General features: G+C 52.5%; 1 protein-coding gene across 1 annotated transcript in view; it reads right to left on the bottom strand.

Annotated features, from left to right (window-relative positions):
- LOC144247624 (uncharacterized) overlaps window positions 1-14,346 on the bottom strand; it is a 1,666,419-nt gene that overhangs the window by 1,250,936 nt on the left and 401,137 nt on the right. Inside the window, exon 9 of the mRNA XM_077788932.1 lies at window positions 1,328-2,085. Within this exon, the coding sequence (XP_077645058.1) occupies window positions 1,328-2,085 (758 nt within the window). The remainder of the gene's footprint in view (window positions 1-1,327; window positions 2,086-14,346) is intronic.

Consider the following 14,346-nt stretch of genomic DNA (forward strand, 5'->3'; position numbering starts at 1 on the left):
GGGATGTCACCATGGAATGGCTGTGACTGCCTCTGACCACACGGCTCTTTGCCATCCCCAGAAATGGTTGGGATGGCTCCATGGAGCCCCTGTCTCTGTGTGTGACATTCCAGCTCTTGAACAGCCTGGAGACTCTTGGAAAGTCCCCATGGAACACCTCTGAGGGCCTGTGACAAATCTCATTCTAAGGAGGCAACCATCACCAGGAAACCCTGTTGCTATGGTCAGTTTCCATGGCAACCATCCCCAGCCCCTGTTGCTATGGTCAGTCCCTGGGCAGCTCCATGGAGACCCCATGCCGGGGTGGTTGCCATGGACACCAGCTCAGGCCTGGAGCCCGTTGCCATGGCAACCATTGGCACTCCCATCCCCAGGCTCATGGATCCCAGAACCACAGAATTGGCTGAGCTGGGAGGGACCCATCAGGATCCTCAAGTCCAACTGCTGGCCCTGCACAGGACACCCCAACACTGCCAGCCTGGGCCTGGCAGTGCTGTCCAAACGCTGCTGGAGCTCAGAGAGCCCTGGAGCTGTGACCCTTCCCTGGGGAGCCTGGGCAGTGCCCCAGCAGCCTCTGGGCAAAAACCTTTTCCTGAGATCCAACCTAAGCCTGCCTCAACTCAGCTGCAGCCGCTCCCTCCACTCCTGTCCCTGGGCACCAGAGTGAAGAGGTTCCCTCAGCCCCAGCCAGGGACCCCTCCCAAGGCTGCTGCCATGGCCACCAGGGCTGGCACCAGCTGGGATGCTCAGTTTCCACAGGCCGGGGTTCAGGAATGGCATTTCTCAATTTCCTGCTCCCGCTAAAACCGTCCTGCCATTTGTTGCCCTCCCACTTACCATGGAAAGCACAAAATGCAAAGATTCCAGGCTGGAATAAGAACAATTTACTGGGAACAGCAACGAGATAAGGAACAAACAGAAACAGAAAAAATATTGACAACAGAAGGGATAAGAAAAACTAGTTACAGGGAAAACTACATCACCATCAATTGTATCTTCCTGGCCACATGTTACCTCCTGCATGGAAAGGACACCCTTCTCCTCAGGGAAAGAGAGAGAGAGAGTCCCTTTCCTGCCGCTGGCAATGACCTGAGGTGGGAGTGAATGTAGTGACAGGGCCATGGCCAGACCCTCATGTTCTTCAATCCCACATCAGGTCATTGGCAGGGGCGGGAAAAGGGTCAGGTGTCTTCCCAGCACAGATCACAGGGAACATGGATCACCAGGGCTCTTCCCAACATGGTCCTCCAATGGGGGATGAAGCTGGAGCAGTGCACAAAGCTCTTCCTGCAGCTGGGGAACTTTCAGGGCTCCCCTTATCAGTGTCTCTGTTGGTGTTTGGTCAAGTGAGTGCTCCGGGTGAAGCTCTTCCCACACTGGGGACACAAGTATGGCCTCTCCCCAGTGTGGATGTGCCGGTGCCTGACAAGGTTGCACTTCTTCTTGAAGCCCTTGCCACAGTTGGGGCAGAGGAAACGCCTCTCCTCCGTGTGAATCCGCTCATGCAGGAGGAGATTTGAGCTACTCTGAAACCTCTTCCCACAAGTGGGGCACATGTAGGGCCTCTCCCCAGTGTGGATGCGCTGGTGCATGATGAGGGTGGAGTTGTGCTTGAAGCCCTTCCCGCAGTCAGGGCAGCGGTAGGGCCTCTCCTCTGTGTGAATTCGCTCATGTAGAAGGAGATTGGAGCTGGTCTGAAACCTCTTCCCACACTGGGGACATGCGTAGGGCCTCTCCCCAGTGTGGATGCGCTGGTGCCTTCTCAGGCCTGAGCTCCACCCAAAGCTCTTCCCACATTCCAAGCACTCATAGGGCCGTTCCCCAGTGTGGATCACCTGGTGCCAGATCAAGCCAGACCTGTCTATGAAGCTCTTCCCACACTTCCCACACTCGTACGGCCTCTCTCCAGTGTGGATGCGCCGGTGCATAGTGAGGTTGGAGTTTTGCTTGAAGCCCTTCCCGCAGTCGGGGCAGCGGTAGGGCCTCTCCTCTGTGTGAATCCGCTCATGACTGAGGAGATGGGATCTGGTCCGAAACCTCTTCCCACACTCCCCACACTCGTAGGGCCTCTCCCCAGTGTGGATCCTCTCGTGCCGGATCAGGGTGCAGCTCCGGCTGAAACCCTTCCCACATTCCAAGCACTTGTGGGGCTTCTCCCTGCCATGAGGCTTCTCCACCAGCTCCGAGCTCCGCCTGGATCTCCGCCCACCTTCCTGGCTCAGGGGGGCTCTTTCCTCCCCGCAGCTCCCTGGGCTGGGTTTGCAGCTCCTCCTCCTGCAGCATCTCTGGGGCTTTTCCTCCTCCATCCAGGCACACCCTGGGTATGACAAATCCTGGTTTGGGGAAAAAACAAGAGGAGAGCACCTTGGACTGGAGGTTCCACCTTGCCCAAGTTAATCTCAGGAAGTCATTTGGAATCTTGTGTCTGTAAGAACCTCCAAAACACCAAGATTCAGCCCAAAAATATCGCAAACTTCCAAGACACAAATCAAAAACTCCCTAAACATCACAACTCAGGAAAAACCTCCTCCAGGATATAAATATTCAGCTGCCACATAAAACCAAAGCACCAACATTTAGCCCAAGCAAGCTCAGAAACACCAAGATTCACCCCGTGAAGATCGTGGATCCATCTCCACAGTCACCTGCTGCAAGTGGAGGGAGCAGCGCTCCTGGGGCTGGGGGGAGGCTGCAGACACAGGGAGGGGTGGAACCTTCTGCTGCTTCCTCTTTCTGCTCCTCCTCTTGTGTCTCTGCTCTTCCTCACACTCCTCTTCCTCCTGCAATGCTTCCTTCTCCTACACAATCCCATCTTCTCCTGCCACCTGCATCGTTTGACCATTCTGTTCCTCAAGCCTGCTTCTCCTTCCCTTCTCCTCCTGCCCCCAGGCCCAGCACCCACTGCCGGCTCCCTCTTCCCCCCACACCCACAGCATCCCAGCGCAGGGGCAGGGATGGAGCTGGGGCAGGTCGGGCTGGGGCAGCGCTGGGCTCTCGGCCGCTCCCGCCCGCACTCGGTCCCCACTGCAGCCGCTCCCGCCAGGACAGCGCGGGGGGGCCCGGCCTTGGCGCTGCCCCACTCCCACCTCCCCAAATTCCCCTCGCGGGGCCATGGAGCCGAGGGGGGGGCGCAGGTGGGTCCAGGTGGGGAACGCGGGGAGCTGCGAGTCTGCCTGGCAACTGGTGAGTCATCAGCGCCGCGGGCTCTGATTGGCTGAGCTCTGCCCGAGCCCTGGGGCTGCAGCACAGAGGGGACACCCTGCTCCAGGGGGGATGTCCCACAAACGGGGGACCCCATGAAAGGAACAACAGGAAAGTGTCTTTACAAACAGATGCTCTGAATCTGCTCGGACATAGGGCCAGGGAGCTGTAAAAAAGGAAATTACACGAGACACCATCAGTTTCAGAAAATGTTATCAATTGATGACACAAACTGCTGTTCAGCCAAGGTCCTTCCCTATTCATGAACTTCCAGAAGAACAACAAAGACTTAACAGAGCCATGAATATCGTTTGCTATATAACAGCAGGGAACATATCAAGGTGGGTATGTAGTGGGTGGATTGGGAAGTCTGTACCTGTCAAGTGCTTCAGGCAGTGGGGAGAGCAGAGGGAGATGTGGCCAAGAAAGTTCAGATGAAAAAGAGACTGTGTCCTCCAACAATTGGAGATATCCCATGGGGAATGTCCCATGGCCTCTCCCATTTTTAGGAATGAAATTCCATTTACAGGACTCTTCTATCTGCTCTGTGGACAGAATTCTCTGCTGATGTCAATTTTTCCACACACCCTGGGGCTCATCCCGAATTCCTTCCACCATCTGGGGCTGCGGGCAGGGAGTGCAGCTGAAGGTGCCTCACCCACTTTGGGTGATCGGCTCCCTTGGCTGGCAGCGGCACCGGGGAATGATTGGGGACCCGGGAGTGACCAGGAGACAGATGAGTGACACATCAGGGGGGTCTGGGAAGAGTCAGCAGGGAGAGAGCACTGAAAATCTCATCAGTGAGTGCCCTGGGATCCTCGGGGAGTGAACATAGCAGGGCACCCATGGAGGGGAGAAAAGGGAAAGCCAGGGAGGGGGTCTGGCCAAAGGGATGATGATCCCAAAATGTCTCTGAAGGGTCCCTTGGGAGAATGTTGAGGTAGTTTGCACATTCCCCCAGAGGTAATTAAGGACATGGACACCCAGGGAGGCAACAAGGAAAGTGGAGAAGGCATTTAGACAACAGGGGATGGATGGTGTTCGTGTCCTGGGAAGGAATCAGGTGAAGGGGAGTGTGCAGCAATATGGTTCAGGCAAGAAGCAGCAGGAGGAATCTGTGTGGTAAGAAAAAGGATGAGGGGAAAAAGGAGGAAGAGAAAAATACTCTGGATTGGGATGTTTTTCCACAGAGTCTTAACCTCACAATTTGCCAGCTAATATTTTGAATTCCCAGTTGCCCAGACAGGAAAAGCAGGAGGTCAGGATGCCAGGGGTTTCTCTGCGGTGGCAGCGGCAGCACCGGGCGCAGAGGTGCGGCACCGGGAGCACGGGCTGGGGCCTGTGGGGAGCTGCGGGGCCGGGCCGGGGCTGTGGGGCAGCCGGGGCTCAGCGCCGGGCGCTGCCTGACCCCACCAGCCCCGGGCAGGGCCGGCAGTGGCCCCCGGCCCCCAGGAGGCTGCGGGACGCCCCGGCCGCTGCCCGGCCCCGGGGAGCTGCCGGCCCTGCCCGCCGGGGGGGCCGCCTTTGGACACTGCGGCAGGACAGGCACCGGCTCTGCCACACGGGCTGGGCAGGGACCCTGAGCACAACGGGGAAAACAAAGGAACAGCTGGGAAATGCAGAGTGCATATGGAAGGATCAGGATTTGCTGTTCAGGATTTGCTTTGGGTCCCTGCAGAAAGGAAAGGTTTTGCAGAAAGCTCAGCAGCTCTCAGAGGATGAGCACCCACAGGCAGTGACCGGGGCTGCAGGAGTGGCACAAGAAGCCCTGCAGCACTTGGGCACAAAGGCACAGCAGCTGAAGGCAAGAAGGGATGAGCAAAAGGCCAAGCTGAAGGCAAAGGCCATGGCAGAGTTCCTACAAGCCCCTGGGAAGGAGTCAGGGCTCCAGCTGCAGCCCACAAGGACACTGCAAGCACAGACAGCAGCACCCTCAGCAGGAGCAAGTCCAGCCCTGCATGGACATGGATTGTCAGGGCTCTCTGAGCTCCCATCCCACCGGGGACCCACCACACTGGAGCCCTGCAGAACATTCAGGCTGCATCTACATCGAGAGGAGGCCTCTCCTGATGGACACAGGGGCCTCTCCATCCACTCGGAATCTTACACCTAAGGGGGGAAAATTGTAAAGGTATGTTTAATTATTAAGGGAATAAATGGGAAAGTTGAGCTGGTGTCATTTGTTCAACCACTATTCGGAGGTGAAGAGAAGAGGTTTGAAATAAACTAATTTCTTTTTCTTCCTACTCTGATTGTTATTAACTAGGAAGGAATTTGATGGTGGCATTGTAATATTGTAAAAGGTGATACAGAGGCTATTGCTGCTGTACCTTTGTGTCAAATGTCTGGGAAGGCCTGTGCTGAAGGGAACCCAGAGGTGTGGGCAGCCCCATGGAAAGATGGAAAATTTGATGTGGAGCCTCTCCAAATTACTTGGAAGCAACCAGGACAAGTGGTGTCTAAAAGCAACACCCTGTTCCAGGGGAGGGAAGGAAGGGCTCACAGCCTGGTATGGAGTCCCTGCTAAAGGCAGGGCTCTTGGAGCCAGGGATGTCTCCCTACAGCACTCCTATCCTGCCTGTCAGGGAATCAGATGGCTCCAATGAGGAGGACAAGAACAAGTGGTAGACAAAGCCCCTCTGACATGGCTGAATTTTCTGGCTAAAAGTTGTATTTTGAGTATTTGAAAAAAAATTACAAATGGTGAAGAGAAAGGTTAAATATATGAGACATAATTTGACTGAAGGATTGACCCAGAGATAGTCTAGGCAATTTCAGATGTAAAGAAGTAAACTAAAATAAGGAAAAGACCAAAACGAGCTGCAACAATTCTGAGAATTAAAACACAACCTGGATTGAGGATTCTATGTTCCAGCCAGAACATTGTAGGACTTTTTAACCCCAGACAGCTTTCATGCTGTGGTATGGACAGGAGAATGTGAGCAAAACTTGAGAAAATGAACAACCAAAAATATTGATGCCTCAGCTCTGGCTCTTCCAGACTCAGAAAAGAAATTGGAATTGCAGGTGAATGTTCAACAGGGCCATGCCAAAGGAATCCTTGGGCCAAAATGTTTCACCCAGTGGCCAAAGTGGCCTCATTGTCTGCAGAATTGTGCAGCCACAGCTTCAATGGGAACCAAGGCCCAAAACCTGATGACAACAGGATCTCCAACTGTTCCAGTCTGCCATCAAGTTCAAGCTTTGATAACCAAAAGAGCCTCGCAATGGATGAGCAGTGCTCGGTTATTACAGTGTGAAACTTGTGCAGTGGCACAGGAGGATTCAGAACTGAGCACAGGGGAAGGGTTTAACCCAGCCTCCTGTTTGAACAGCCCACAGAGGGGCTGGGAAGAAACCCAGCACTGCATTCAAGTGACACAGCTCCAGACCCAGCCTGGGGGAGATTCAGGAGACATTGCCTGGCCTGAGGCAGAAAATGTCTTTGTGGATGGCTCTTCAAGGGCAGCAGAAGGGAAAAGAGTTCCAAGACACGCTGTTATTGAGGAAAGGGAATCAGACAAAGTGCAGGTTACCCCCCATGGTCAGCTCAACTGGCACAGCTGTGTGTGCCTGTAAGAGCCTGGCACTGAAATGCCCTGAGCAGGAAGGCTTCAATATCTTCTGGTGACACCATCTCACCTAACAGGGGGGCAAAAGCAATTCTGATTGCTCAGCAACCACTGGATCACTTATTAAGGTAACTGTAAAAGAAGTAATTAATATAAAAGGGATTGTGGAAGAAACAGACTCAGACAAGCAGAACTCATTCTCCAGGAAAGATCCTCCAGGGGCTTATGGAAGCTTTAGGAATACAGTGGGACCTCCAGAACCCTTGGCACCCTCACAGCTCAGGCTGGGTACAAAGAATGATTGGGGAAAGAAAGAAACACCTTTGGAAGCTGGGGATAGAAACCAAGATGCCATGGGTACGGCTTTTGCCATTGGCTTGGGCAAGAAGAAGAGCCAGACCCAGGGCAGATAATAAATTATTTCCCTTGCACTTGATCTCGGGAATTCCTTACCCTGGGAATTCTCCACCTAGTGCAGGGTGGAGATAAGGGATGCACATTTAAAGCAGTCTGTGGCCAGAATCCTGTCTCTGGTGCAATCTCTCCCCCAGGAAGCTGGGCTGGCACAGAGCCTGCCTTGGCACTTTGCTGCTGCCAACATCCAAGCAGGACATGGGCTCTGCCTAAGGAGTGCAAAGCAGCACCACTGGTGGCCAAGTGGCGTGGCCCATGCCAAGGGGCCCCGAGGCCAGAAACAGCCGCCAGCACAGCTGAACACGGGGGGACCCCTCAGCCTGGGCTCCAGGTCTCTGCAGCCCCGGAGATTTGCACTTCCCGCCTGCAGCAGGAGGATGGGAGGCCCCCCTGAGCCTGCACTGAAGGCAGCGCAGCAGCAGCCAGGGCTCCACAGCGGGGCAAGGCCCTGGGCCTGCCCACACCTCCTCTGCTGAAATCCTCGGCCTGGCCACCCTCCTTGGGCAGCTCCAGCCACCGGGGCCAGCCCTTGCTGCCACTGCTGCAGCTTCAGTGCTCGCTGGGCCTGCACTGCCACAGCTGCTGGGGACACACCGGGACAATTCCACTCTGGCTCTCACTCACACTCACACACTGCCCTGCCTGCCAGTGCATCCATGGAAAATAGACCAGCTCATAGACTTGAACATTGTTAACCTTTGATTTCTCTACTCAGGCTTGCTTTGCCTTGGCCTTGGGGAAACAAATGTTAAAGGTTTTGTTAAGGGCTGTTACACCACTCAGTGGAGATGAGTTTCACATCTCAACACACTGGGAATGGCCCAAAAGACACCCACAAAGATAACGACCAGCAGCAAAACATCAACCCCAGCAGCAAACAGCAACCAACACCTACCCCAGACACTGCCCCCGGCAGGGCTGCAGACACCTGGTCTGCAAAAGGCTGAGAAGGAAATCCAGCACTTCCCACCTCATTAACAGCAGAAGCAAAGAAATCTGGGTCCAAAAGGAAACCAAATAGTAAAAACTGCACAACTTGAAACAACAGAACATTAAACCAATGCATTTAGACTGTATCCAGTTTGGGAAAAATAGACTAAAACCCACGTGTTATGGAACAATTTTCTTTGCACACCCGGGCTGTGTGGGGATGGAATGATTTCTGTTGCACATCCTGGCCAGAATCAAGGAATGCCTTGACTCTAACACTAAACCTATTGGTGGAGTTTTTCTTTTTCCTGCAGTTCCAATGCAAACTTTAGAGAATTAGAGTATTTTTTTCTAATAATCCCTCTTCTATATTGCCGGTTATGTTTGGGTCAGAGATGTGAAAATGAATTTTTACTCCAAGGAGAAGTAGAAAAAAACTGAATTGCGTTGGAATTTTTTGAGTATGTTTCTGTAAGAGATACAAAAATTTTTTTCTGGGTTTTTCAACATTCACCTTTAGGCTGTACTTCGCAAAAATAGAAGAGATTTAAAGGTCACCCTTTAAGTCACAAATATTAAATGGATCATTTGAAGGGGAAAAAAAAAAAAAGCAGCAGGTTGTGGGGGGGGCACATGTGAGGTGCTGAAGCTCCTCTGGAAGAGAAGCTGCATTCCAGGCACCCAGAAGGAGCTTTAGAAATGCAAATTAACACTGCTGGGGCAAAGTGGGGACAATGTACCTGGCTCTTCTTGCCTGGGGCAGGAATTGGCTGATTCCCTCTGCCCCTCACCCCAAGCTCTGCCTGCTTGCACAGATGGAATCTGCACAGCTGAAGGCAGAGCCCATGCTGAGGATCTCTGACTCTGCAACAGAAACGGCTGAAGCTGCAAAGGGAAACAGCAAATGGAGAATGTTGGGAAAACTTCACTAAAATAAGGGGGGGATCATCCCTCTGCCCACTCCAACATCTGCTGTCACTGTCTGTGCTGTACAGGGTGTATCAGAGCACTGGGGTTGTTGCTAAAACAAGTTCAAGGAAATCAGTTGGAATTCAACTATTTGATAATGTAATTAGAAAAAAGCAATCAATTGACGCAGCCCCGGATGGAGGGAACACACAAAAATGGGCAAAAGAATTAAAGGACCATCAGAACAAATCCTACAACACCATGGACCAGCCCCTGGGACCCGAATCAATTAATATCAGGACACAGAGAACCCATTTATTATTTCAATGGCATCATTAGATTACAAGCTGTCCTCGGAATAAGAACCAACCAGACAGCTCCAGCTCCTGACCTTCCTGCCGACCAAGCCACTGAAATGAGGAACACAACATTTCACCAAAGGATGGGATCAGATTATCTGTGAGCAGAAAAAACAGGAGTCTGGGGGAAACAAAGTGGCTCAAACTGCAGTCGGCAAAGACATGACAAGAGAAAACTGCTAAAAAAGATAACAAAGGAAATAGGAGAGCACTTTATGTATTGGTACAAACATGGAAAGGATGGGAATGGGACACAGTTCCCCGGTTCCCCAGCAGACCAGGGGTCAAATGAATGCTGCTTCTCCTCTTCTGTGCTGCAGCAACTCTCATCTTTTTACCATGCTCCACACCTTGGCAGTGCAGCTCATCCAGCAGCTGAGCCAGGGCATGCAGGTGGCAGCCAGGCCTCCTGATCCACAAACGGCTACAAAAGGACAGGGAATGAGGGCACCGAGAATAATCCCAAAACCAAAGAGGAACCGGGAATAACAAAACAGAGTCAAGGAGTGAATCTGCCTGGAGATAGGGCCAGGCACTTGTAGATAAGGGGAGAAACCATCAGGTCCAATAAATGTTTCAAATAGACACAGACAGCTGCTCAAAGTGCCGCTACGTTCCCGAACTTCGAGGAGAAGAACAAAGACTTAACAGAGCCATGAATATCGGCTGTTCTACAAAAGGAGGGTGCACATTAACGAGGACAGGCTCCAGGCGCATCGGGAAGTCGGAACCTTCCAAGGAACTCAGCCGGTGGGCAAAGGCAGAGGGAGATGCGGCCGGGAAAATGAGGATGAAAAGGAGGCTGCGGACTACAAGCAGGGCAGAGAGCGCACGGCAAATGCCCCACGGCCTCTGCCCCTGCTCGGCAATAAAGTCACTTTGACAGGACTCCTCGCTCTCCGCCGGGCACACGAACCTCCGGCGACGGGAATTTCCCCGCCCGCTCCCGGCCGCGGGGCAGCCCCTCTGTCCTACCCACAGCAGCCGGGCCGAGCCAGCGCTGCTCCGGCAGCGGCTCCTGCCCGGCCCCGGCGGGAAGGAGACCGCGGGCAGCCGCTCCCGCAGCGCCCTCGGCCCGGGGCCGGCACGGGCCGGACACGGCACCGGCGAGCCGCCGGAGCCCCCTGCCGCCCCCTCCGCCCGCAGCCAGCCCCGAGCCCCCGCAGAGCCCAGCGCGGCTCCCACCTGCGCCGGGGCCGCCTCCGAGCTCCGCCGCCGCCGCCTCACCGCGCTCCGGCCGCTGCCGCCGCTGCCGGGCCCGCGCAGCCGCTCGGCCAATGGCGGCGCTGCGCGGCCACGGCCGCCCTCAGCCCGCCGCCGGGGCCGCGCCGCGCCCCGCTCCCACCAATCAGCGCGCCGCAACCGCGACTGACGGCACCGGCGGCCAATGGCAGCGAGCTCGGGGCGGGCTCTGCGCACGGCCCCGCCTCGCCCCGCGCTCTCGGCGCCCCCGGGCTGCGTGAGGGGAAAGCCGGAGATGAGGAACAGCCCCGGCACGGGCCCGGGCCCGAGCCGGGATTGAGCTGCCCACACAAACAAACTTCTCCCGCCTCCCGCCACGGCTTTCCCGGCCCTGCGCCTCCCGTGCCTCCGCCGCTGCGGGAAGCCCAGGAGCCTCACTTCTCCTGCCCCTCGTTAGCGCATCAGTGCTTCGCTTTGATTTCCCCCGAAAAGGGAAACCTGCCCGAAGCCCTGTGGGTGGGTGGGGCAGGGGAGAGATTTCTGTCAGAAAACTCCAAAGACTCGGAGCAGGAGAAGGAGAAGTCAGTGCAGAGCCTTAAATGCCGCTTTCCCCACGCCTCCCTGCTCCCAGCTGCACCTCCTCCCCCGGCAGGGCAGGAGACAGGGAATGGGGCCATGCTCAGCTCATCCCCCGGGGCTTCTCCCTCTGCTCAGGGACAGGAGTCGTTCCCTGCTGCACCCTGCGCTCTCTCCCGGCCGAGACTTCTCCAGGAACTTCTCGGAGCGGAGTCCATCCCCTGGGCACAGCCCCCTCCGAGTGCTGCAGCGTGGGTCACTGTGCCACGGGCTCAGTCCTGCCAGGACAGGCTGCTCCAGCGGGGCCCCTCTGCCCGCGGGCTCACAGCCTCCTCTCAGGCATCGCCGAGCTCCAGCCCGGCTCCTCCAGGGGCTGCAGGGGATCTCTGCATCCCCATGGACCTGCAGGGGATCTCTGCATCCCCATGGACCTGCATGGGGATCTCTGCATCCCCATGGACCTGCAGGTGGGTCTCTGCAGCCCCATGGATCTGCAGGTGGGTCTCTGCAGCCCCATTGTAATATATGTTATGGAATAATTCGTGCTTATGTAAAATATGCATCAAGTCAGTTGTGCTTGTACAAAAAGATTCTTAAAGTTTTAAATGACCAGTGGCTGCAGCCGGGGCTGGAGAAACCACTGTTGGCAGAGAAAGAAAGACCTAATTTACAAATGAAAAAAGGTATCTCTGTGCAGAGATGGGCCCTTTCCGGGGAAAACCCAGGAGACACCCAACGTTTAACGCCTGGTCTGCCGGGGAGCCAGAAAACCGTGTCTCATTCCCATCCTTTCCATGCTTGGACCCATACAGAAAGTGCTTTCCTATTTCCTTTATTATCTTTTTCAACACTTTCCCCTTGTCATCTCTTTGCCAGCAGCAGTTTGAGTCATTTAGTTTTCCTCAAACTGCTTTTTTTCCTGCTAACAGATAATCTGATCCCATCCCCTGGTGAAATGTTGTGTTCCTCATTTCAGTGGCTTGGTCGGCAGGAAGGTCAGGAGCTGGAGCTGTCTGGTTGGTTCTTATTCCGAGGACAGCTTTTAATCTAATGATGCCATTGAAATGATAAATGGGTTCTCTGTCTCCTGATAGGAATTTGTGAAAAATGCCAATCACTTGGTTTTTAGAATTTTAAAAGTTTAATAACAATAAAATGGTGAAAAAATAGGAATAGAATTAGACTGATAAAAATTTAGAGTTAAGACAATTACAAGACAATAAAAAAGAAAGAATATCTGAGGTCCAGATGCTCTCTGGTACTTAAGCCAAGAGGAATGTACCTTGTGAATAAAGGAATCACCCCTAAAACAATACACTGTTGCATATTCATATATCCTTCGTGGTTATGCATACATTATATTTGAAACAAAAAACTCTGTCTGTTGTATGTCAACTGTTTTCTTTAATCCCCACGGGGTCTTCGAGTCTGAGCAAGGCGTGAAGAAATCAGCTTCTTCTAATAAGAAAACCATAAATTGCTCTTCTCTGGAGAATTTGCGTGTTCCTTGAAGCGAGTATCTCATTCCTTAAACCCCCCGCCCCCCACACACATACATAGTTTCTTTTTTAACTACTAAAGCTTCATTTTACCTACAAAGCTACATTTACCATACTGTTATATGTAGCAGATATAATTGGCTCCATTTCTAATATGATATATGTGACATTGAATATTTGTTAGATTTGTTAGAACACTCTAACACTCTACACGTTTGTATTAGGATTCCCCCCCACCCTCGCAGGTGAGACAGGGTGTATATTGGAAACTGATTTACAAGTAAGAAGGTGCGGCTCCCCAGGAGATGGGCCATGGCTGGGGAGATACAGGAACCCCCGGTGCTGATCCTTGCCTGAAGGACCCGAGATGGATATCATGGAAATCCTTGGGCAGACACAGGTGAATGCAGCGTTCCCTCCCGTAAATTTCATCAAGGGATTCAACAAACTCCAGACACTGAATTGTTCTCCCTCATCACCAAAACAGAAAATCTCATTAACATATAGACTCTTAATGGAAGAAAAGACTCATTGTTGAAATCTTGGCCTCAGGCAGAATTTTCTCTATAAAAACCGCTTGTGCCAGGATGGAGGTGTGTGGGCATAGAGGAAAACCTCTGCTGAGGCTGACCTCTTTGTTGCACACCCAGGGCTGTCCCCGGGCTCGGCTCTCTTCTTTCCTTGTGGCTGGCTAGGTAGAATTTGATTGCAAAATAAATATTTTATTTTTTCATATTAATTTGTCTAGACAAACTTTCATTTATAACAGTTGTAATACATAAAAGGAAGAATCCCCATTTCTTCCACCATCCCATCCTCAATACATTACCCCACTAGTTAGTTTTTAACACTGTTTTCCCATTTTTGGATTGGTATCTGGGTTGTTTTTTTCTAGGATGACCTCCCCGTTGTCATCTATTTTCAACAATCTGATATATTAAACTTTCCACAAACACCCCTTCATTAGCCAATAAATAGTCTAAAGCCAACCTATTCTGGTACATTGCAGTTTTTGTTTGGCCTTTATGATTTGATATTAATTCCAGTGCCTGAGCAGCTTTGTTTGTTATCTCCTCTATAACAGCGTGGAGGCCTATAATATGATGCAGTATATAATTTGGAGTCAATACAGAGCTAGATTGCTGTGCTGGTTTCACCTTTTTGTTTATTAATTGTCTTTATACCAAATCTTGGACTATATCTCTAAGATCAAATGTAAAGCAAATCCATCTCTCTCCTTTCAGACATTCGATGCCCCATCTATTATCACATTTTCCTAATTTCCTTGTAATCCAATATTTTTCCCCATTTTGCCTGCAGGTACTCAATTTGGGTGAGTCTGTGGCTGTTGACATGGGTGCGTGTAACAAAAAGGAACTTTGGTTTCTTTCCATGTAACACTTTCTGTAACATTTGTGACACGATCTTGCTGCTATCTCAGAAGGGAAAAGACAACAAATGAGAGACAGAAACAGGAATGACAGAGGTCTGGCATGGCTTATACCCCCACCTCCCCTGCCTGTGGGGTTGCTGCCCACAGCAGGTACGTGTGATCTTCTCGCTGGTGAGTACAGTGCTCAATCCAGGCTTGCCCTCTGTTTCCCTTGTCACTCCTCTTTACTGATATTTTTAGGCAAGTCCTTTTTGACACTCCTTAACTGTGGTTTCACATTGTTCCTCAGGTATCTCTCAGTCAACAGGCAC

Source organism: Lonchura striata, chromosome 29 (assembly GCF_046129695.1).
Source record: "Lonchura striata isolate bLonStr1 chromosome 29, bLonStr1.mat, whole genome shotgun sequence".
Taxonomy (NCBI): Eukaryota; Metazoa; Chordata; class Aves; order Passeriformes; family Estrildidae; genus Lonchura; species Lonchura striata.